This window comes from Vulpes lagopus, unplaced genomic scaffold (genome assembly GCF_018345385.1).
Source record: "Vulpes lagopus strain Blue_001 unplaced genomic scaffold, ASM1834538v1 ctg45_4, whole genome shotgun sequence".
Lineage (NCBI taxonomy): Eukaryota > Metazoa > Chordata > Mammalia > Carnivora > Canidae > Vulpes > Vulpes lagopus.
The window spans coordinates 49,375-75,636 of NW_024570839.1; the positions used below are offsets into that span (position 1 = coordinate 49,375).

At 37.1% G+C, this 26,262-nt stretch overlaps 1 protein-coding gene across 2 annotated transcripts in view; it reads left to right on the forward strand.

Moving 5' to 3' along the window:
- Positions 1-26,262, forward strand: part of LOC121483885 (lysine-specific demethylase 4C) — a 238,541-nt gene that overhangs the window by 43,748 nt on the left and 168,531 nt on the right. For both annotated transcript variants that reach the window (XM_041742383.1, XM_041742384.1), the window contains exons 4-5: positions 1,163-1,356; positions 16,755-16,804. In XM_041742383.1, the coding sequence (XP_041598317.1) occupies positions 1,163-1,356; positions 16,755-16,804 (244 nt within the window). The remainder of the gene's footprint in view (positions 1-1,162; positions 1,357-16,754; positions 16,805-26,262) is intronic.

Consider the following 26,262-nt stretch of genomic DNA (forward strand, 5'->3'; position numbering starts at 1 on the left):
AGGGTGCGATACTGGAGACCCGGGATCGAATCCCACGTCAGGCTCCTGGTGCATGGAGCCTGCTTCTCCCTCTGCCTATGTCTCTGCCTCTCTCTCTCTCTCTCTCTCTGTATGACTCTCATAAATAAATAATAAAAAAATTAAAAAAAAAAACCAGAATCTTTTCCTATCACCATAACTTTAGTATCAGTGACTCCATCCTTTTCTGTCATCACCATTATTGCTATAAAACTACATTGTTAGGGCAGCCCGGGTGGCTTAGCGGTTTGGCGCCGTGTTCAGCCCAGGGTGTGATCCTGGAGACTGGGGATCGAGTTCCATGTCACGCTCCCTGCATGGAGCCTGCTTCGCCCTTTGCCTGTGTCTCTGCCTCTCTCTCTCTGGGTCTCTCATGAATAGATGGAATCTTTAAAAAAAAATAGATAAATCCATGATCCCTTTAAAAAAAAAAACTATATTGTTCCAGCAATTTTACTAAAGCTTGGATAAGTATTTTTTTATCAGTTATTTTGTTTTTAAAATTTCCCAGCAACATAAGAATATTTAGTTGAAGGAATAGTAAAAGTATAATGACTTGTGGTTTAAAAGAATGCTAAGAGTTTTTCCTATAATTAGAGGTAGAATTTTTAGGAAATGATATATCACATGCTAAAATTGAAATGGGGATGGATGCGGTGGGAGTGCATAAGATATATTTTGCCATTGGTATCTTGAAATGATCAGTCCAATGTTGAACATGACTTCTAAACTAATGTACAAATAAACTAAAAAACAAAAAAATACCTCCCCCCTCAAATAAAAGGCGTGCTGAAGATGGAAAGCATATACTCCTAGTCATACTCTTTCAATCAGTGATTTTTTGCTAATAGCACATGAGGGTGGGGCCTTAACCTGCACTTCCATTTGGAGTTGGTATGGTTTTGGTATACTTTCATATTAATGTTCACAAAGAACCACATAATGCCAATAGTAATCTTGGATAATTACTGATTGATATATATATATATATATATCACCTGAGTAATGATTACTTTATTTTTCATTTCTCCGTGAATTCAAATATACAGTGATAGTTTTGGCACATGATAGTTTGATTAGTAAATGTTGTTGTTATTAGTTTATTAATGTTTGATTTTTTTTCCTCTCTCTCTCTTGGTTCCAGGATGTGGATGAATGGAACATAGCTCGCCTAAATACAGTCTTGGATGTGGTTGAGGAAGAGTGCGGTATTTCTATAGAGGGTGTAAATACTCCTTATCTCTATTTTGGCATGTGGAAAACCACATTCGCGTGGCACACCGAGGATATGGACCTCTACAGCATTAATTATCTCCACTTTGGAGAGCCCAAGTCTTGGCAAGTTACATATTTAATATTCATTTGCTTAGGAGTTCTAAATTTGGGCAATATGAACCTATTGATGAGGATTTTCTTCCCTTTATCTGGTGAATTCAGATTTATATGAAATTTATATGAAAGTTTTTAATATAATTTATATGAAATTTATATGAAAGTTTTTCAGTGTAATAATTGTCTTCCATTCTGCCCATGGTTTTGCTCAAAACCATAAAGCTAGTAGTTGACTGGTATGTCTAAAGTGGCTTGCCGACCATTTTATGGGCCATGGATTGATAGATATTGTAGTCCTAAAGAATTTGTTAGTCATTTTTACTTCTTTGAGCATTTGTTTGGAAGGTATGCTGGAAATAGTTAAGAGTGAAAGTTGACCTCATGTATGTAGAGTATTAGGTAATAGTAATGATCTGTGGTCCAGCCTCTTTTAAATAAATGACAAGTGTAGGAGAGAAGGGATGAATCAGGAGGCCTGTTACTGCTCTTTGGGTGATGGGCATGGCAAAAAGAATGTTATTGTTAACACGTGTTCTTAACTTGTAACTTCCTGTGTTTCTGAGCCTCTTTCCTCATCTTTCTGAGCCATGACTTAAAGATGCACCGCTTTGTATAATACATCATGTAGTACATTATTATGTACTTGTTAGTACATTTAACATATGTAATTGTTAGTTATCCTGGTATCCTTTGTAGTTAGCCAGTTTCATGTTTTAAACTTGTTTTTTGTGGGTTTTAGTCTTAGGGAAATTTAAGTATCAATTAATTCTATTTTCTGTAATGCATGTATGTGCAGGGAAACACAGACAGAAGCTTATGCAAAGCATCACCTGGACCAGAAAGATGATATTTCAGTTGGATGTGAACATGATAGGATGCTCTTCAGGTGCTTGTGTCAGCCCAGTAGCTTTCTTGCCTCCAAGTTAAAAAATAGTAGCTCTTTTTCCAAGTTCTCCTGCTGATTAGGTGTTGAGGTACAGCAATTTGGGGATAATCTCCATCTCCATTTTGCCATTATTACTTGCTCTTGGGATTTTATCATGTGAGATGTAAAGTTGTAAATTTTCTCCAAAATTTCAAATTCGGCAAAGTTCCTAATCAAAAATGACTCTTACACTGTTGGTGGGAATGTGAACTGGTGCAGCCACTCTGGAAAACTATGTGGAAGTTCCTCAAAGAGTTAAAATAGATCTGCCGGGTAGCCCGGGTGGCTCAGCGGTTTAGCGCTGCCTTCAGCCCAGGGTGTGATCCTGGTGACCCAGGATCGAGTCCCATGTCGGGCTCCCTGCATGGAGCCTGCTTCTCCCTCTGCCTGTGTCTCTGCGTTTCTCTCTCTATGTGTGTCTCTCATGAATAAATAAATAAAATATTAAAAAAAATAGATTTGCCCTACGACCCAGCAATTGCACTGCTGGGGATTTACCCCAAAGATACAGATGCAGTGAAACGCCGGGACACCTGCACCCCGATGTTTATAGCAGCAATGTCCACAATAGCCAAACTGGGGAAGAAGCCTCGGTGTCCATCGAAAGATGAATGGATAAAGATGTGGTTTATGTATACAATGGAATATTACTCAGCCATTAGAAACGACAGATACCCACCATTTGCTTCAACATGGATGGAACTGGAGGGTATTATGCTGAGTGAAGTAACTCAATCGGAGAAGGACAAACATTATATGGTCTCATTCATTTGGGGAATATAAAAAATAGTGAAAGGGAATAAAGGGGAAAGGAGAAAAAATGAGTGGGAAATATCAGAGAGGGAGACAGAACATGAGAGACTCCTAACTCTGGGAAACGAACGAGGGGTAGTGGAAGGGGAGGTGGGCGGGGGGGTGAGGGTGACTGGGTGACGGGCACTGAGGGGGGCACTTGATGGGATGAGCCCTGGGTGTTATTCTATATGTTGGCAAATTGAACATCAATAAAAAATAAATTTATAAAAAATGATATTTAGTTGGAAGGCAAGTTTTAGGTGGAAGAGCAAAGTTCTTAGGACCTACAAGAAAAATCCAGGCAGTTCTCATTTCTTTTTTTTTTATTTTTTAAAGATTTTATTTATTTATTCATGAGAGACACACACAGAGAGGGGCGAGACATAGGCAGAGGGAGAAGCAGGCTCCTCACAGGGAGCCAGATGTGGGACTCGATCCTCGGATACTGGGATCATGCCCTGAGCCAAAGGCAGATGCTCAACCACTGAGCTACTCAGGCATCCCCAGGCAGTTCTCATTTCATATGGAGTTGTGTGATCTAAAAAAATTAGGGGGAAGCTGTTTAACTTATTTTAAAGGTGTTTTACTTGCACATTCTATTTGATAAATTCTTAACATTCTGCTCTCTTAATGGAATAAATAAAAATTACGCATTTTTAGTAGGTGGTTTAGGACTCAGAGAGGCTTTTGTGACAGAATGGTATGGCGGGACTATTCATTACATAGGTGTTTACTGGGGGCCAGTTTTGAGCACACACTTTAGGCCCCGTGGGTCTCCGTCATGTTTCTACAACACCACTGTAACATCTGTTGGAATGTCATCCTTTAGTAGTTTTGGGACTTAACTTTGAGAGACTTAGAGAAATATTTTAAGCAATCCATAGGCACCTAGGCAGTTTCTCAGCTGTGTAATTACCTACCTGCTCTTCTGACATTCAGTTTCAGTGTGAACAAAATTAAATGAATTGGGTAAATTCAACATGTTGGTAAAATCTAGTATATAGGCAACTATATACTATATTTTCCTTAAAAAATCTGAAAAGTTAGTAGCAGAACTTTCCTGGAGGTGTTTTAGAAGTCAGCTAATGAGAATGCCTGGGACAATAATTTGAGATTATAGTATTAGAGAGGTTAATTTTATTTTTTTCCCTTTATCCCCCACTATTTGAGGAGTTTATATGGTGTCTCTACTTTCTTATCAAGAAAGATGATCCTCCCCACTCCCCCCCAACAGAATTATGTTATCTCCTAAAGATCACTTAAGGTACAGCATTCTAGTCAGGGAAAAGACTGATTCTTGAGTCTTGTGGCTTTGTGAAAGAGTACCACTATTCATGAATGAGAATAATTATGCCCATTTTCAAAGAATTTCTTTCTGCTAGCATCTATATTTTCTGTAGTTAATTACTCTATTAGTTATTATAGACATATAGACTTAATTATATGCATTAATGGTAGATTTATAATATCACTATTATCTTTAACCTTGACCATTATTTATAATGATAAAATAATAAAACCCAGCAGTGAGTTATGACCACTAATCTACATTCCACCTTCTAAGATAACTACTGTAGGATAAGAATGATATAAATGACTCTTAAGTATATTTCCCAGTAGATTTATGAAAGATTATATTAGTTCAGCATAAATAATTTGGAGATAAATTCTATTATCATTAAAATTCATTTTAGTACTCATCATAATATATTTTAAGTGAGCTTTGAAAGGTGGTAGAGGCAATACAAATTCATGTAAATACTGGGAGGTAGGCAGTGTCTGGTAGCATAGCTTAGATTCAAGGGACCAGCAATCTGGGCTCTACTCCTTATTCTGCTACTAGTGTTTGTGGCTTTGGACAAATAACTGTACTTCTTTGTTTTTAAATATTTTATTTATTTATTTTAGAGGAGGAGTTGGGGGAGAGGGAGATTATCCCTAACCAACTCCATTCCAGGACCCTGAGATCATAACCTGAGCTGAAACCAAGAGTCAGATGCTCAATGGACTGAGCCATCCAGATGCCCCAGTAACTATACTTTTTTGGACTCTGGTTTCCTCACCCACAAATGACAAAGTTAATCGGGATGATCTCTAATGTTCTAATTCTGTGATTTGTAATCAGAACCACAGGAATATTTTTACTTACTCTGTCTACAAAATGGGAAGATGAGGAGGCAACATAAGATTTTCTATGTGCATGCACATATATATATATATATATATATATATATATATATATATATATATGCACTGGTTTCCTTTTATGCTGTCTTCTCCTTGTTGAGTTGTATGTGGGATAGTTGCCTTTACATTTCTCCAGGGGTGACCTCGCCTGTGCTTGACATCTCTGACCCTAGCAATGTGTCTTTTCCTTCTAGTCTTATACGTCGGTGTTGAACTTCAACTTCTTCTTCTTCAATTCTACCCTCAGGTATCAAGTTTTGGATATCATTTCAAAACTGACTAAGTCTATGGTGCTCTCTGCTGTTCTCTGCCAGTGTATTCCTTATTTTTTGCCCAAGGCTTTCTGAACCATATGCTGCCCATATTTTTGCACCTCTCAGGTGCTTCTGACTACCTCCTCACTCTTTCCTGTGTCTGTCTTGAAGTTAGGGTTTCTGTCTGCGTTTGAATTATCAGCACTTAACATAGGTCCTGGTTATAGGACTGAGGCTTTGTAAATAATTCTTGTTGAATCAGGAGAGTTTGGTTTGGAACAGTCTGTTTAAGGGCAGACAAGGAAATATATAGAGCACTTTATAAAGATTTTTATCTATAGTGTAGCTATTAAGAACATTCATTTTCTTTCTGAGAACATTCATTTTTTTCTTTCAATCTCTTTCTGAAATTTCTGAGTAGCTACAGGTGCACATCTCCACGTAGAAGCCCTGAGACATATTTTTCTGGGCACTGAGTGTGGCAGATTTTGCTAAATAAGTGTTCATGAACACAGAGTTGTACTGAAGAGATTTTAGAAGAGGTTATGATTTATTTAAACATTTCTGGCATAAAGGTTTAGGGGAGAAAGAATGCTTTAAATAAGCAGCTAGAAAACTGCCTTAATAGTCAGTGGTAAAATGTTTATTTTCTTGGAATGAACATTGACTTTGAAGCTAGAAGACCTGTTTTAAAATCAGCTGAATGACTTAGGCCAAATCACTATACTTCTTTCATCATGATTTTAACTGCCAAATGGAGGTGTGATTTATTCTCTGTCTCCTTATGGGATTGCTAAGAGGGTCCAGGGATATACTTTGTGTAAAAGTGCTTTGTAAACTATAAAGTACTAGAGGAATATTTCCAGTTACTATTATTTTAACAATCTCATGAAAATAAATCATTTTTCAAGCAATGACTTGAAGCCTGAACTTGGCATGATACATCTGCATATAATAGACTAGGGGTTTCAAGGATACATAAAATATAATTCTCCCTTTCAGGTGTTATATGTGTTAGTGGTTAACTGCTGGGAGACACAGAATTTAGATGGTACCTTGAATCCTTCTTCCTGAAACTGTGTCTGAACACAGTGATTTATTCGCTAGAGAATGAAAAAGGTGAGATTTAAGAGGACATGTCTTAAGCTATGAAAAGTTCTAAAATCAGGAAAGAAGTTTCTCCTGGATGTTTTTAGAAAAATTAAGAATGGGTTATAGTATTTTGGACTTGGTTTAATTTTATTTAGCTGTGAGATTTTGTAGAAGTATACTAAGAAGTGTCGGATTATTCAAGATAGGTAGTTAAACTTAGTTTGATGCTTTTTTCATTAGGTATGCAGTGTTGTGTGGTATTTAAGGGCATGAGTTTTTTATACCTGAGTCTTGTGTTTTGAGTTCCGGCAATATTTTTGCTGAGCATGTGACCTGGGTAATTATAAACTCCATGCCTCAATTTCCTCTCCTAAAACACTCTGATAGTTCTAAGGTACTTGTGTGGATCAGATAAAATACAATATACAAGCATGTACCACAGCTTCTGATGCATCATAAGTGCTCAATCAATAACATTGATTGATATACATACAATTCACTTAATAAATATATATTGCATGTATTACATTCAAGACCTCATAGATCTTGTATTTATAAGGATTCTTGGCTCCCAGTTGAAATAAAAGGATATTTGCTAGTGTATATGGTTGGGATAAGCTAGAAGCATGGCTCAATCCAGAGATCAGATTCTCCTATTGGGTGTTTATCTTAGTCTTTCTGTGCATGTTTCCCTCTCTATGTCATAGTTTACCAATTACTTTGCCTAGCTTATCTTTTCTCCCCCATATTTCTTCCCTCCTTTTCAGTTTTAATTTTACTGTTTAGAAAGCATTTTGTAGAAAATACGTATTACTTAATATTTGTTTTGCCAAAATTATTCTTGACTTGAGCATATAGGAAGAAGGTGTGTGTGTGTGTGTGTGTGTGACTGACTGCATATCTACAGATAGGCTTATAAATTGATTTATCTCTTACTTCTAAGATCTCAAATGTCTTCATGCTTTGTAAGCTTGTATTTTAAGGAGTAGGGCTTGACTACGGTGGTGAAGTATGTTTTGTTTGTTTTTGGTGACAACATTCTATTTAGTGAAGTCCCTTTTTTAAAAGATTTATTTATTTTAGAGAGAGAGAACTCAAACACATGATGGGGGAAGGGGCAAAGGTAGAGGGAGAGAATCTCAAGGAGACTTCAACACAGGGCTCAGTCCCAGGACTCCAAGATCATCTCTTGAGCTGAAATCGAGTCAGATGCTTAAATAACTGAGCCACCCAGGTGCCCCTTAGAGAAGTCCTTTTACATGTGCTAGGCACTATGCTAATCACTTTAAGAAAACAGAAGTTTTCAGACTTTCTGAAAATTTCTTTAGAAGGTCAATATATAAAACTGAAAATGAAGGAAGAGCTGACCTGGCTGAAATGTGTTTGATGGGACACTCTCTCTCAGGAACCCCTTTCCTTAAGCACTTTTATCAAGAAATACTGGGTCCCAGATGGAGGATGGGGGGAGGCATAGAAAACAGTTTGAAAATCACTCATTTGATCCTCTAGTATTAGAAACATCATTTTACTGCTTACTGTGTTATCTCTTGAGTATTTTAGAGAAGTTAGTATTAAGGAGTAAATATTTCTTTTATGTTGCCTATAGTTGACATCAACTAATAATTCATAGTATCTTTTTCTTTTCAGGGAAAAAAAACCCCACCAGTATTGTGTAAGACACACTTAGAACTTAGAAATATTTCAGTGGATTAAGTAACACAAAATATATTCTTTCTTGAAAATCAAGTTTTGTGCAGTTATTGTTTTTACTAAGTTCTGAAATGATTTAAGACAAAAAGTTACTTGATTGTTATGATTGCTTAGGATATTAATTTACATGTGTGTGGATACTGAACTGTATTTTGAATCCCAGATGAAAAAGAGTTGCTTACATTTTTTATTCTAAGATTTTATTTATTTGACACAGGGAGAAAGAGTGTAGTCATAATCAGGGGGAGCAGCAGGCAGAGGGAGAGGGAGAAGCAGGCTCACTACAGAGCAGGGAGCCTGATGCGGGGCTCATGTGGGGCTCAATCCTAGGACCCCAGGATCATGACCTGAGCCAAAGACAGATGCTTAACTGACTGGCTACCCAGGTGCTCAAGTTGCTTACATTTTTTTTTTTTTAAAGATTTTATTTATTTATTCATGAGAATACACAGAGAAGAGAGAGAAGCAGAGACACAGGCAGAGGGAGAAGCAGGCTCCATGCAGGGATCCCGACATGGGACTCAATCCCTGGTCTCCAGGATCACTCCCCAGGCTGAAGGCAGTGCTAAACCACTGAGCCACCTGGGCTGCCCAGTTGCTTACTTTTTTTTTTTTTTTTTAGTTGCTTACATTTTTAATGCTCAGCTATTTACTGAAACTTCTTTGTTAGGAATTTTTTTTTTCCTGCAGTTTCCCAACTTACAACTGTCTGTAGATGTGGCTGGTATTTTTCATTTAATTATTCTGTTAAGAAACAGGCTCTAAGATAGAATAAGGGTGGGGCTAAGCTCTTCCTTTGCTCAGGGGCTCTTTTAAAGTCTTGTAGGGCCTCAGCTCAAATACTTTGTTCTTTAGGCCATGCTTTTAGATGCCTGGCTTTAAGTGCCACCTCCTTACAGACATATTCATTGTAACTCAGGTTGCTCAGGAAGCCTACTTTGAAACTCAGATTTGTGTGCCAAATTGGACAATACCTGTGAGGGTGATAGAAGGCAGGACTGAGCGTCAAGGGAAGTTAAGTTGCAGTAGAGCCATGGGCAGATCACACAGGCAGGCACTGGAGCTGGCAAGTCCCTTCAGAATTGCTCCAGGATAAGGCAAGAGGATCAGGCTTTTACATTCATGTATGGATCATTCCTTGGATATGGACCACTACTGCTTCCTGTTCCAGGGACCATGATATTTAGGGAGGGAACATGATTTTGGGTAAGTGTGAGGGCGTGAGGAGTCTTCCTTTGGAGAATGCAGTGAGGGCCTTATCTGGAAGGGGTAGCCTGGCACTTCTGTTTCTCACATACTTCTTTTTTTTTTTTTTTAAGATTTTATTTATTTATTAGAGACAGAGGGGGGGGGGGGTGGGGGGCAGAGGGAGAAGCAGGCTCCACGCAGGGAGCCTGACGTGGGACTCGATCCCAAGTCTTCAGGATCACACCCTGGGCTGAAGGCGGCGCTAAACTGCTGAGCCACAAGGGCTGCCCCATACTTTTGTTTTTAAGAACTGCAAATGAAGTAAGCGACCTTCTATTTTCCACAATTAACTAATAGGACTTTATAATTTAAAATATGAACACTTAAACTTTAATAAATGCACAATATTAAAACTTGTTAGCTTCATCAGTAATGTGAAAATGTAACATAATCACACATATAAAATCCACAGTTGTGCAGCCTTCTTTTTGACACAACTAGGAATATGCCACGACTAAAAAGCATATTGTAAAGTAACCAATTCGGAAATATTGAGTTTTGTGAAATATAAATAGGTACTTTACTTTTTGATTCATGAAGTTCTTTGTAAGAAGAATCAAAGGAAAACTTAGTAGTGGCTTAACGGCTTTGTTCTTTATATCTATATTTTATTTAAAATGCTTTTGTCTTAAAATGCTTTTGTCTTAAAATGCTTTTGGTTGGTGCACATTGTAATTTTAGTTTGAGATCTCAGTGATTTTTTTGTTTCCAATTGTGAGCTTTAAAAATGGATAGAGGTAGGAAGGGTAGCTTAGAGAATTACTCTGTGTGAATATTGGAATTTGTTTTGTTAGCAGCCGGCAGAAGACTTTTTCTTCCAAAATTTGGATTACCCTCCAATAATTGCAATAGTCATTGTATATGTCCTTGGAGAGAGAGGGGTTTATTAGGCCCCTCACTTCATTCTGGTTGGCATCTTTGTGGTGATTGGTCCGGAAACAGGAATGGAATATGGGCCTGGAAAGCATATTTTAGGCTTTGGAGTCACATTGGTCTGGCCTTGGATGTCACCTCTGTTACCCTTCTTACTCAAGTAGATTAATCCTTCTAAGCCTTGTTTTCCTCATCAGTAAAGTGGAGGTGGTAGCAGTAGAACTTGGATTACAGGATCTTAGCACCAGGTCTGGTGTTATAAATGCTCGATAAATGGTGGCTGTGATGAACTGTTACAGTATTTATTGGTCAGTTAATCTTTTCACTGAGTTTTCCAGCCCTTAGTAACTGTAGAGAACAAGTCATGTAAAAGTGGGGAGGATCAATTTAGACTAGTTGTCTGTCAGAAAACTGTCCTTGGGGATGTGAGCTTGATTCTTTTTGGGAGATGACTGTAAGAGAAACAGCAAGAAGAAATGTAAACAAAAGAGGAAGAAAGGGCTATATCACATACAGCCTTAGTTAAGGGAAGGGAGTAAAGAGCAGCCCTTTGTTTTAGGGCTGATTTGCCCGAGCATGGCATGGACCTGGAAGAGGTTTTGCCCTCTGTGTTCTGGGCTTGATAAGACTGCTGTGGATGTTACAGGAGGTGCCAGTAGCATGTTAGTGAGACTGATGGAGGGACTCAGGCAGCTATCTATGTCAGACAGCACAGTGACAGAGGTATGGGTGGAGCAGGTGGGGGAGCCTGAGAACATTTCTTTCTAAGCACATTAGTGACATCCCCAGGGTCCCCCTCCCTTCCCCCCACCAAGTTAGGGAGACTTACAGGGAGTGATCTGAAAAGTAGGAGTTTCTCTTTGAGAAGTGCTGGTAAATGAGCTTCTGATGGACTTACGGACTGAGCATATCTTGAAAAGAAATAGAGTGACCACTTCATAAGGAAAACCTGAATCAGACAAATGGACCTATTACATTTTGAAAAATACAGCCTTGCCTACTGACAGTTTGAAAGGTCAGCCTGATATTGTTCATCCAAGATAGTGTTTTATTACACCCATCAGGATAACATCACTTTAGGTGTCTTCTTTGAGTAAACCACCCAAAGATGTGCTTAGAGGGATTATGATATTTTCCTTGGCCTTCAAATTATATTTTTAATTCATAAAATTAGTTTTAAATAAAACATCATCCTGTAAATATCTAATTAGTGTGTTTGTAGTTCATTAGTGATTCATACTTTCTTAATATTAGCAGAATTGTTGGCAGTATTATTTTTGAAACAAAAACACTGTCTTAAAGGTTAAATGAAAAATTAATAATTTCAACACACCAGTAAGTACTTGAGGGTATACAATGGTAGACATCTTATTTGGTGGGTTTCAAAGAATACAAAGAAGGGCAAGACACATTCATATCCTCAAAGAATGAAGTATTAGCTGCATAACCAAGCAATTGTACATAGTAGAGTGCCTGGCTATGAACTGGGTACTCACTATACAAGGTACATTAAAAAGGATAACTCTTGAAACTTTCTGGGTCATGGTAGGCATTCTCTCCCTCATAGAACTCAATGGGTATCCAGTCAAAAGTGATTTATGCACACTGAACGGCAGCTGGCTTTGTAAAGTAGTAGATGATAAATATTACATGAAAAATATAACAGAAGGATGCTGGGATAAAGAAAAGGGTGAGATTGCTGAGATTTATAATGGTCAGTGAAAACTTCAAGGAGGTGGAATCTGGGCTTGGAAGGCTGGGATTTGAAGTGGAATGGAAGGGGCTGTTTGAAGCAAGGAGTGAGGTCAAAACCCATGTGAGTGATAGAATAATTCATAGTCCAACCTACTGAGAACAGACTATTTGATATTTAAGGCTAGAGCTAAATTGTGTGTGTGTGTGTGTGTGTGTGTGTGTGTGTGTGTGTGTTGAGGGTGTCCTTGAAAGATAGGCAATAAGTAATAAAAGTTCGGAATACTCTGGCTGCCCAGAGAGGTGCCGGCAGAAAGTTCAGTTATAGTGGGCTGGTTGGGGGCAAATCAAGGTTGAAATTGACGTGATGCTACAGGATGGATATGAGGTTTTGTGTATAGAGTGGATAGAATTTGTGACTGGCAGTGGAGACAGAGAGATTGAGAAATAAGGGAGAGTTGGCTGACAGTTCTAGTTTGGAAGGCTAAGGGAAAATGGAGTTAGGAACTGAAATAGGAATGTTGGGAGACAGAACCATTTTAAAGAGGGAGTCATGAATTTGATCTTGTGTTTTTGAGACTTCTAAACTGGGCCCTGGAACTAGAACTCCTCACTGAGGTCATTCATTGTAGTAAACCCCTCTGCGTCTGGGTCCTCCAACTTGCCTCTATTTAGTTACAAGTTTCTATTGTTACATAGATTTTAAAGAGGGAAGGAAAGTGACACGATCTGATTGGGCTACGTGGACTAGAGAGGGCAAGGCTAGAGGCAAGGTAATTAAGATACAGCAGTACTATGTCTGATAGAGCATGGTGGCCTGGATCAAGGTGGTGGTAGTGGGGATAGAGAAATAAAGGCATGGGATTCATGAGGTCTCTCTTGAACAGGTACAAGGCAGAACACATAAAGCTTGGGGATTGGTTGAATAAGGGGAGTACAACCACAGACAACTCCCACATTTTGGACAGTTGGTTGGATGGGGAACTGGAGGAGAAGCAGGTCTGCCAAGAAGATGTTGGAAGATTAAGCTTTGGACAAATTGTGTTTGAGGGCTGCCAAATGGATTTGTTGAATAGCTGGTTCATTGTAGAGTTTCAGAGCTCACGAGAGATGCTTAAAATGGAGTTGTGGTTCAGCACCGCACAAGGAAGATTTTAAAGCCTTGAGTGAAGGTGGTTCCCTCAGGGAAAAATGTGGAAGCACTAAAACATGGAGTTGTAGAGAATGTCACTCTGAGGTTTGGCAAGAGCACGAGGTAGAAAATCCTTGGAAATTAGTTGGATTCATGAAAGCCAAAGGAAGTGAGTGTTTCAAGGATCTGGTCAAAAATTTCAAAAATTTCAGAGAGGACCAAGCAGGTAAGGACTGGAAAATGTGGCAACTTTTGTCCAAGCACTTATATCACGATAAAAATAGGATTCAGGTTGCAATGGATTCCTGGGTGAATGGAAATGAAAAATGTGGGAGTATTTTTCTTTTGCCCATATCCTTCCTTTCCTCCACACCTGCTATTCTGGAGGATCAGGAATATGATTCATCACTTGAGAGTGGCAAAAAGTCAGGAAACACTGAGCATCCGCTTAACTGGTGCTTTGTTTTAGGGAAAGGACACTGGCCCTTGCCACTAAGGAGCTTGAGAGGAGACTGGGAGGCAAAAAGTTAAAAAAAAAAGAATAAATTCTGAGTGTCATGGTAGAGGTAATACAGCAAAAGAGGAAGGGGGAAGATCTCCCTGGGGTCACTTAGCCTGAGCTTGGAAAAAGGAATGTGTATTTTCATTGACTGGACAAAGTTGAGGGCATGTAAAGCCAAGAAGTAGGGAATGGAAAATAGTGGAGATGTGAAAAAGCAAGGGCACTGGAAAGAACTTTAAATGATTTGTTAAAGCCAAAGAGCAAGTTTGATTGGAACATCAGAAAAGTTATCAAGATTGTGGCAGGCCTGTGTGTCCTTTAGAGCAGTTTGTCTTCTGTCCTTCAAGTTGCAGTCAGCTCTCAGAGGTCCAGGGCTTTGTCATGATCAGCTGTAGTTTGCAGAGATGACTATAGCACACTATAAAGCACTATAGCACACTATAGTCATCTCTGGAGGGTAGTTTGGAAGAGTATGGGGAACAAACATGTAATGGTCATTTACACCTTAGTGGTTTTTAAAGGGTAAGCTGCATCAAGGGGACACACTTAATGCCTTATGGTCATGTATCCAGTGTAAAGAATGTTTGTTACATGTGTAATATATGGAGAGAATCTTTCTGATCATTAGCCTCTAGAGAAGTTTCATAAATATCCTTTTAGAAGATGACTTTACTCTAAGTGTTGGCTATGTGATTTTCATTGTTGTCTTGTAGACTAACTGGAAGACTATGTCGAAGCTATTCTTTATTCTTATGTGTATGCTTATACTTATGTTTATATTTACATTGGTATATATGTTTATATTTTCTTTAAGTAGATGGTTGAATCTCAGATTAATGAGCTTTAACTTGGATGCCAATTGTCAGAAAAGTGATTCTGGATGTGTATCTCCATCTGTGTCCAACCATTTTTGGGCAAGCATATATCCATTCCATGTGTGCAAGTGTGTGTATGTGTGTGTACTGCACACGTGTGTTTATGTTATGGGGAACATGACCCTCTTGTCTGGGGCGTGTATACACATACACACACACACATATATATATATCCCTTTTCTGGGTATATAAGATGACGTAAACTGGGGATTAAAAACTGGTAAGAAGTGGCCAGTGAATAAATAAATTGGATGATTGTCATTAGCTTATGCTAAAATTTTATCTCCCCAATTCAGTTGGAATAATTTCATTAACAGTGCCTTAAGGAGCAGATATATGGTTGAATTTTCTTTTAGAAAATTGCCTAGTTATATCGGATCCAATTAAGTTTTGCATATGTTATCAGTGGCATTAAATGCAACCAAGTGTGGTGTTAAGTAAAATGAGAAAAATTATTTTAGTAAAAAGTAACTTGTACTTAATATATATTGAGCTAGTAAACATAGCAAATGTAGGTCTTCAGAATAACATCATTTTTACTTAAAACATGAAATGATCACTTTAACTTTATTTTTAGTATCCTTACATTTCCTCATTAAACTGCCCATAATATTTATTATTTGTGTAATAAATCGAGTGTTTTTTTTTTTTTTTTTTAAGAGAGTGAGTGAGCAGGAGCAGGAGAGGGAGAGGGAGAATCTTTTTTTTTTTTTATTCATGGTAGACATAGACACACACACACACACACACACACACACACGGGAAGAGGGAGAAGCAGGCTCTGTGCAGGGAGCCTGATGTGGGACTCGATCCTGGAACTCCAGGATCGTGCCCTGGGCCAAAGGCAAGCACCAAACCGCTGAGCCACCCAGGGATCCCCTGAGAGAAAGAGAGAGAATCTTAAGCAGGCTCCACACAGAGCTACCTAGGTGCCCCATGAGACTGTTGTTTTAAAATATGTTAGTTCCCAGTAGATAAGTTCAGCTCTTTCACTTTTGAAAATATCAGGAACTAGAAATGAGTATTTCTGTTTAAGGGTGAGCATTTTTTTTTTCTATAATCAAGATTTTAAAAGTCATAAAATCAGGGGCGCCCGAGTGACTCAGTTGGTTAAGTGTCTACACTTGGCTCAGGTCATGATCTTGGGGTCCTGGGATTGACTTCTTTTAAGACTGCATCAGGTGCCCTGCTCAGCGGGGAGTCTGCTTCTCCCTCTCCCTCTGCTCCTACCTCCACTCTTGTGCACACACTCTCTCTCTCCTAAATAAATAAATCTTAAAAAAATTTTTTTTAAAGTCATAAAAGTCACAAACACTGCTCTCTTATCTCTAGTAAATTTTAATTTAAAATCTATCTGAGGAGTGCCTGGGTGGCTCAGTCACTTACACTTCCGACTCTTGATTTTGGCTCAGGTCATGATCTCAGGGTCCTGGGAGCAAGCCCTGAGCCAGACTCTGTGTTTAGCGGGGAGTCTGCTTGAGGATTTATTTTCCCTCTACCTCTGCCCCTCCCCCTGCTGTGCTCTTTCTCTCTGTCTCTGAAATAAATCTTAAAAAAAAAAAATCTATTGGAAAAGTATAATGTTCTTAGAAATGTTTGGTGGAAATGTGAATATTGGTATAATACTTTTCTGTTCTGTCTTGCTTGTCAATAAAAACATTTTAAAAGGTTAAAAAAAAGCACAACAACCTAGATTTTCTTAAAAACAAAGGCAAAACTAACCAACAGCAAAACATAAAACATACAGCTAACAATAGCCCTGGATTTCTAGTGTGCTGTGAGTGTTAGAAAAGGAGGTCTGGTCTCCCTGCTATGGCTAGCTGCTTCCCTTGTCCCAGTAGTTTACTGGCCTTAGGCCTTTGTTCCCTAATCTGTAAAATGTCGTTGGGATGGTGAACTGGGGCACTGAAATAGGTGATTTCCAGTTTGTTTTTCTTCGGTTTAGTGTCCAAGGGATATGACTCTGCTATTGGTTTTCTAATCTCTGTTCATTTCGTTTAAGTGGAATTTGATGCCTTTTTTTTTTTTTAGTACATTATCTTAGGATACTAGTTGAGCAGTTATAAACCTAAAATTTTTATTTATGTTTAAAATTTTATATTTATGTTTACAATTTTAGGTATGCGATACCCCCGGAACATGGAAAACGACTCGAAAGACTAGCTCAAGGTAAACTTGCTTTCTGTGTTTTTCATCTGGGTAGATTCTTTGTTTTTGAGGTATTTTTACTTTAATGTCACTGTTAGTTTTACTCTTTTCAAGTTAATGACTTTTGAATGTTTTTCTAATAGAACAATTAATTTTTTTTTCACATTACCCTGTGAATATTCTTCCTAATAGGCTTCATGATTATTTTATTTTGGCTCCTTAGTATTTCATCAAGTGATTGTGCTTAACCTATTTTGATTATTTCCAATTTTTCCCTTTTATATAACTTTTGTGTATATATAACTTTTATTTAACATTGTTGGGCTAATATTTTTCTTTCTTTCTTTTTTTTTTAAGATTTTATTTACCTATTCATGAGAGACACACACACACACACACAGAGAGGCAGAGACACAGGTAGAGGGAGAAGCAGGCTCCATGCAGGGAGCCCGATGTGGGACTCGATCCCGGGACCCCAGGACCATGCCCTGGGCCAAAGGCAGATGCTCAACCACTGAGCCACCCAGGGATCCCATTTTCCTTTCTTTTAAGTTACACTCGAAATAAATTCCAAAGAGTATTGATGCTGCATCTCAGGGTGCAGGTATTTTATGAATACTTTTCATGCTGTCATATCATTTCACCAAAGCGTTGTGTTAAATCTCCTTCTGACTCCTAGTTTGGCCCCTGGCCTTGGGATTGCTCTTATGGAAGTATTAAGATGACTGTCCCCAGATAACCAAATAAACAGAGTGTATGCTTTCTTAGACTGGTAAATTTAAATATACCTTACTGGAACTTGAATTTTAATTTTTTGTGGTTTTGTCTATCTTCATAAGGGCTAGAATGAAAGACTCTATTAATGGTTTGATTCTGTACCTACTTGTATCTGCAGAAACTGCCTTCCTCTTTTCTGTCTTTAATATGCAGAAGACAACCTTGCCATATCTGTTTATGCAAGGCAGAATCCGATTCACCCCTTGCCAATCTCATCTGTTTTGTTAGCCACCCTTACCAGGGAAGTAGTAGGCTGGTAGTGACTTATTTCTAAGGGAAAGTGAAGTTCCATCTGAGTGACAACTAGTGTAAAACCTTCTGCTTTTATCCAGGATCAAATCCTCAAGTGACCATTGTCCTTTTAGTCAGGTGCTGATCTATTTTATTGATGCTGTTAGGTTTGCCTTTTATTAGGAAAGGATTTTTGAAAAAAAAAAAAAGGAAAGGATTTTTGTTTCTGACTTACGTATGCTTTCATTTAATAATGAAATGGGGACACCGAAAAACTCCTTTCATTGACTTGACAGTTCTGAACAGAAATTGTTAATGATATCTAAAAGTTACTTTCCCCCAAATTATAGAAGAGTATTAGAAGGAACAGTTACAGTATCACATTTGTCAGAAGCATTATTATAATTTTGGCAGGCTAATGACTATAAAGTCTTAGTGTTTTTATAATCTAATACATTGTAATAATAATAACAATGTAATTGTAATCTTGAACTTTGTTAGGGACCATTTTTATGAATATTAAGGTGGATGAATCCTGGTTCTGAAGAATAGAACACAGCTGAGAAAATGATTACCATAATCCTTAAATACACAGGCATTGAACTTTATGCTAAATCTATATACTGAACTATCATCTTCTCTGTAATAATTATTCCACCATTTTCTATTTGCCTTACCACCAGAGAACTGGAGCTAATGTAAACTTTATAGTATAGAGCCACACACTAAAATTTCTTTATTTTTTTAAATATTTTGTTTATTTATTCATGAGAGACACACAGAGAGAGGGGCAGAGACACAGGCAGAGGGAGAAGCAGGCTCCATGCAGGGAGCCTGATGCGGGACTCGATCCCAGGACCTTGGGATCATGACCTGAGCTGAAGGCAGACACTCAACCACTGAGCTACCCAGGCATCCCTACACTAAAATTCCTACTATAAATTGTCTGCAAAAGCTGTGATATAAACTGTCTGAAAATGACAACACTCTAGGAAAATGGGTGCCATTTGTTTAATCAGTAAGTTGATAAACTTGAAGGATGTACAAGAACTTCAAATCAATTGCACATTTATTCAAAACTTTTGCAGGATTATTTTGAGAAATGACACAGGGAAAAGACCTATGAGACAGTAGAGGATTCCCATCCTGACTGAGCAGATGCCGGCCAAATTAATTGAATTCTGCTAAATAATTAAAATGATAAAATAATGCAGTAAATGTGATAGAACATTATAGGATGTCTAGGTCAAGGCAGCACTTGATACAGAAAATGAAAAGCAGCCTAGGATATTTTCCATTATCTTGTCTGCACATCATAATTATCACACTTGCCTTTTATGCATGAATGCTTTCATCTTTAGTTTCTATTGAAATCTTGATTGACTGTGGCACCTACAAATATTTTATCTAAAAGACATTAGGCTTGCATCTAATAAAGCTAGGAGTTTGATTTTGCCCTTCAGCTGCTTTCTCATTTATATAGGGTTTTTTTTTTTTTCAATATTGTATAGACATAAGTGTAATAAAAAACTCAAGTGAATTGTACCAATTTTTATACTTGTTATGTTTGCCTATAATGTCATTATATTCTTTCTAATTTTGGCTTGATACAATTGAATGGAGAGTATAAGGGAGAATAGAGGTATAATATTAAATCATGAATGACAGTTTTGAACATTTTCACTTTTTAGAATGTCTAAAATTCATCTGTTTTAGAAAGAAGACAGTATCTTTGCTGTTCTATTGAGTTAAGCAAAGTATGGATTAAAGTAAATTGGGGAACAACTAAAATGTTTTGCCAAGGACTGTATTCTATTAGTCTTTTACTGTGGATAAAATACCATCCAATATTAAAAAAATTGAAGATGATTTGCTGTGGTCAAAATTTTGGTTACTGGGAAAAGAATATATGTATTAGGGCTTTGTGCAGCTGAGTTTGGAAGTGTGAATAATCATTGAGAATTTTGTTTCAGATGGCAGTAAGGGAAGTGAATTCTTATACTTAGCAAGTATTTTAGTTGGGACTTATTTTAAAACAACATTTCACAAAATCAGAACAGAAGAGTCATGATTATGAAGGATTAATTCAGTTTTTAAAATAGTTTTGGGGTATGTGTATGTGTTTTATGACTAGTAGTCTTTAATTTAAGCCTGTAGAACAGAGATTCTTAGCCTAATTTGCAGAGGTTCCTGTTCCAGGAGGTGGACAAGGGTCTGTGGGTGTCTGTGGACTTCTGAAATTATACTCAAAATTGGTCATAAATGTGGATTTCTGGGAAGCCATCTTCAAATCTCTTCAGGGGTTTGACCTAATAGGGATTGTAAACCTGCTATCAAGAGACTAGAAGAGCAGCAATAAATAACAAGTCATTTTAATTTTATGAACAGATTCTAAATCGACCTGTTCTTATACCTCTGTCTTGGAATTAAGAAAATGTACTTTTATCTGCTCTCCAAATGATAAATACCTTATTCCCTTAAGCATTCATTTAGTTGATGGTCTGAAAATATTATATTAAAATGCCTGGTTTTGAAAGGCTAATAAATAAAAATATCCATGATATAAATAATCAATTTAAGGGGTCCTCTAGGCCATAAAAAGTGAAGAAGTTCAGTGATATATTCTCTACCTTCATGTCTAACTTATTCCTTAGGCATGGAGATCAATGTGTGGTATGTCAGGATGTGTTTTTTTTTTTTTTTATCTTTCTATCAGATGAGTTGCATTAAGAATTGTACAACAATCCCTAAGCTTACTTTCCTCAAAATTTAGTGTCAGATACCACTTTCCATGTTTAAATATATCGAATATTTTATGTCTGGCTATGTTCCTACTAGGATTTTAGACACTGCTCAGTAATACATAACATAAACCAAGCTAGTGTAATGTAGGGTGAAAGACAGTTCTGAGAAGTGACAGTAGAGAATGTTAAGGAAGAATTCAGGAAGGGAATATCAGCAAGCAGGGAGGAATTACTATGGAGGGAAATTAAGAGTACTTTGATTCTGCGGATGGAAACTGAACCAGGAAAATTCTGGTTAGCTTGACCATGACCTATTTGAGCCCAAAGTATTTGGCCTGGGGAGTCTTTGATCTATGCCTGTGTGGTCCATGTGTCATGTCAAGGGGGAAGAAGTGGGCTCTGAGACAAAGTGGTGTTAGGGATGCAGTGAAAAACCATATGTAATGACCCATACACTTGTTAAATTGGGTGGAAATTTTAGCTATAAATGTTCTTCCAGCTAGCTTGAAATGGAAAAATACTTGACCATTACATAGTATACAGTGTTCAGGAGATAAAATAAGGCAGTCGTTTAGGAGAACCACCATCCTTCTCTAGACCACAATCTGTGAATTTCTCCTGGTGCTCCTCTGGAGTGCTCCATGGAGCTCTGTCTCAACTAGTAGTGATATTGATGGATAATGGGACACTTAGCAGAGTGAAGTCTGTTTTGATAGCCTATGGGACACTTAGAGTTGAGTGAAACTTGCAGTTTAATAATTTTCTATGCATTCCTGAGTAACTAATTGAGCATGAGTGGTAGGATGCACAGAGAGGTCAACTATAACTAACTTAAATCTCTAAAGTTGACATCTTAAGTAGGGATGTGGATAAAAATTAGTAGGTTTCTCCCCACATATTGTAGCTTATTGGTTCTTTTCATTAATAAGCTTGTTAAGAAATTTCATGTGCAAATTTAATACATCTATCTAGAGGCATTTCCCACAGAAGCAATCCTACCACATCCTTTTTCCGTGTTCTTTTCCTTACCGTTTGTATGGTTGCTATACATTTTTAAGCCTGTTAGTCATATGAATATTGCAAAAACCAATATAAAAACTGTATCAAGGCATACTAGGGTAAATTTCAATTCTGTTGAAATGAAATTGCCTTAAAATCTATTGCTAATGTGGACATGTATTCTACATGTCTGATTTCTTCATCTTTCCTACTCCTTTCTTTACATCTTTCCTAAGTGACTAATAACTAATTTAAGCTTCTCAAAACTGGTGTTCACAGATCCATAGAAATAATTACTAAACTTTGATATGTAACCTTTTACCAAGGCTGAAACTTTGGAGATTTAATGGCAACAGCATGTGTTTGTCATATGAGATCAGGATTTAAGAGGAATTCCTTAGTGGGCATCTGGGTGGCTCAGTTGGTGAAGGGTCCAACTCTTGATCTCAGCTCAGCTCTTGATCTCAGGGTTGTGAGTGAGTTCAAGCCCTTTGTTGAGCTCCACATTGGGCATGGAGCCTACTTAAAAAAAATTAAAGGAATTCCTTATTAACAGTTAAAATATTAGAAAATGTAAACCAGTTGATAGTTTGGAGAGATTTTTATCTGAAGGAAAAAACACATTTTTAGAGCATATCTCCTCTACATCTAACATAACAGTTTAAAAGCATTTAATGATTATTTTGGGAGGTTAGAATAATTGAGGTATAATATACTTACAGTAAAATCCACCCCTTTTAAATATACAGTTCAGTGAATTTTGACAAAACTGCACAGTGGTGGAACTACCAACCTCATCAAAATATAGAACATTTCCTTGAAGAGGTGCTTTTGTTGGTGTTTCTCAGTTATTCCCTCCACATAGCTGTTGGCAACCAGTAATCTAATTTCTATTCCTAGAGTGTCATAAAAATAGGATATTACAGTATGTAGACTTTTGTCTCCTTTTTACTTATAAGAATGCTTCTTGCTTATGATCACTTTTCCATTGGATACAGGACATGCACCTGTATTTAGTGGATGCAGCTGGTCCTTGAGAGTGCTTATGGGATTCTATACTTCCCATGCTGCACAACTCCTAGCAGTACTTTGCTAGTCTTAACAAAGGTTATTATGGGGTACTTTTAGGACTTCGGAGCTCTTTTGGGATGTCTGGAGTACATGCTTTTTATCATGCTAGCTTTTCATCCTCTCTCATGTTGTTTGGATTGGAAGAATGGTTCCAAAGATCATCCTTCTTGCTTACCATTGTATAATATCTTAAAAAACAAACAAAAATATTGTCTTTAGTTAAGGAATTGGCAGCTTGGCAGTGCCTATCATTGTAGATAGTATAAATGAAGTATAGACTAAAAATTGAGTTACCTAAGCAGCCTATTATAAGTTTTTATTATTGCTTTTCCTTTTTCTTGGATTATTTAGTATATAAACTGTTTTGCTCCTTGGAGCCTGTGTAGTATTGCAATTTGTTCTAATTTTGAGTATTTGTTAAAACAGATCATGTATTTTTATGATTTAACAGTTTAGTAGAAACATAGATTGTTTTTCCAAACTATTCCTTCAGGTTTCCCACTTCCAAATCAGATACCATTTCATTGAGAGTTCATTAATTTACTTGTCACAGAAACCCTAATGTGTTAACTTGTGGGGAAGAGTGGTATAAAGGGAATTAAGTTGTAAAGTGGTGTCGTTACCAGTATCCATTGCTTGGAGTATGAAAGAAGGGATTAAGTTTGGTCCTTTTTACATTGAGTCCAATTGTAAGTGATAATTTGGAATCCAGGCTGAATTTTGATATTTAATTTTAAAACAATCAAGTTAGAGAACAGATGGAAGAATCTACAGGTGAATACAAGGTTGAAAATAAATCTATAGAGTTTAACTTAAGTTGTGCTTGACTGTTAGAACTCCTTTTTGGGGGAGAAGTTTGTTACTTGTGACTGGAACTGTTAGGTTTAGGTCAGAAGGCCCAAGGGAATGAAGCAGTTTTTAAGGCTTGGTGACAGCACCCTAGTCAGCTTTCTGGGTCTCTTGGGATTGTGATACCCCTTCTCAGCTAACAGGCTACAGAGATAGTGGAAAAGGAAGATCCATTGAACTGACATAATGGTCAATATGGTGGAAATGAATAACAGGGGTAAAAAGAATGGTTACTATTTACTGAAATTTACTTTGTGTCAAGTATACCAGCAAGGTTTTTTGTTTTGTTTTAATAGAGGTAAAATTCATAAAACATAAAATAAGCTGTTAAACATTTTGAAGTGTATAATTCAGTGGCATTTAGTATATTCTTATAGTGCACATCACCTCTATCAAGTTCCAAGAGAATTTCATCACCTTGTATCTGTTCATCAGTCCCTCTCTTTTTCCTCCTACTTCTCCCCAGTCCCTGACAGCTGCTGATGTGCTTTCTCTCTAGGTATTTACCTATTCAGGATATTTCAGTATACATGGAATCATACAATAGGTGACCCACCTTTTGCCTCTGGCTTTTACTTTTCATGTTTTCCATTTTATAATATATATCAGTATTTCATTCTTTTTTATGGCTGAATAATATTTCATTTTGTGGATTATATCACATCTTGTTCATCCATTTATCAGTTGCTGGACATTTATGTTGCTTCCACCTTTGACTGTGGCTAAGTTTGTTGTATCCCCATAATGATCCAGTAAGGATAGCTACTATGAAACACAGTATGGAGTTTTTTCAAAAAATTAAATAATAACTACTGTATTATCTGACCACTCCTCTTCTGAATGTATACCAAAGGGGAAACTAAATCATTATCTAGAAGAGATATATGCACTCTCATGTTCATTGCAGCATTATTCACAGTAGCCAAGACTTAGAAACAGCTGAAGTGTCCATTGACATTTGAATGGATAAAACAAATGTTTTATATATGAAGACAGTGTAATATTATTCAGCCATAAGAAGCCATAACAACTGTAATGAATCTTGGGTACATTATACTAAGTGAAATGTGTCAGACAGAGAAAGATAAATACTGTGTGATCTCACATGTGGAATCTAAAAAAACTGAATGTACAGATACAGAGAACAAGTTGGTGGTTGCCAGAGTTGGTGGATAAAGGTGGAAAGGAAATGGGTAAAGGCAGTCAAAAGGTACAAACTTACGTTATAAGAAAGTTAAGTTCTGGGGATGTACTGTACAGTATGGTGGCTACAATTAATACTGTATTGTATATGTCAAAGTTGCCAAGGGAGTAGATTTTAAAAGTTCTTATGCACACAAAGAATTTTAACTATGTGAGATGATGGATGTTAAATAAACTTATTATGGTAGTTATTTCATACACAATATGTACATGAATCAAATTCTTACTCTGTATTTCTTAAACTTGTACAATGTTACATGCCAGTTATATCTCAAAAAAGCTGGAAAAAGAGAATCCATTAAGGAAGATAATTTTAGCAGCTTAACTGTACAGATGAGGAAACTGAGGAGCTGAGAGATCACATGACTAGTCAGAGCTACATAAGTGTTGGAATTGTGTTTGGAATCCATGTCTCAGCAAGGCTCAACAAATTCTTAACAACTATTATTCTCTCTTGTTTTGCTGGCCATATGGGCAGGGTGAGGGTGGCTTTAAATATTTCAGACAATTAGGTCTTTAGTCTAAAACTTAGCTCTGCTATTTATACCAATGAAAAGGTGTGTGTTTGTCAAGTATGGTAAAGGAGTGAGGAAAGTTGGTGCTCAAGTAAGCATGTGTGTTAAGCACCAGTTAAGAGAAGATTGAGTAAGATTTATACAGGGTCCCAAAGCATAGTTTATACCTTGTAGTTTGCCTCTCACATGCTCCTACCAAAGTATCCCTACAGAATATGGGATTGAGGGTGCCTGGGTGACTTAGTCAAGTGTCTGCCTTGGGCTCAGGTCATCATCTCGGATCGTGATCATGATCAAGAGAGCAAATATTAGAGTAGGAAAAAACGATTCTGAAAGGTATATTTTAAAGAAGTAACTTGCCAAAATTTTAACACATACTATTTTCTTTTCTTTTGTTGGTGACTCTGATTGTCTTAAGTTGAATTTTTACTTAAATATTATCTTTTCTATTAGAGTTACTTTTGTTGTTTTTTATGCAAGTGACTCCAAAATTGATTTTTTACTTATTATGAAAGACACTAACATTTCTTCAGTCAGTATAGGTCTGAGTTTTAAAAAATATTTTGTATCTAATAGTATTCTGGATACATTGGGTTGCTTATATGTTGAATAAAATACTTTTCATAGATGGTGGAGTGAGGGTGAATATGAGCCATGTATTCCTGCAGATATTTTGAGGTAAAATTCATTTTGAGACACATGCTTTGAACAGAATTTGTGCTGTTTATGAGGTGTTTTCCAGCAATGTAAAATACAATTCTGATAGCCTATTGTAAATATAAATTCTAAACCAAAGTTTTTAATAGATTGCAAATTATCTTCCTTCAGTGGTTTTCCAATTTAAATTAACTTATGACCAGTCACCATATTGTTCACGTCCTGATTACAAATCCACATCAAAAGAAAATTAAATAGATGCCTCTTTCTTCATGGATTTTAATTTAAAACTCAATTCATTTAGGATGCACAGAGTTACAGATTTGAAAAGTTTGATAAATCCACTTGAATTGTAATATTAAAATGTTTCCATGGATTGTGTGTTTGCGGACCACCCTACTGTGCTTTAGTCTCCATGGTGGAAGACTCAGGA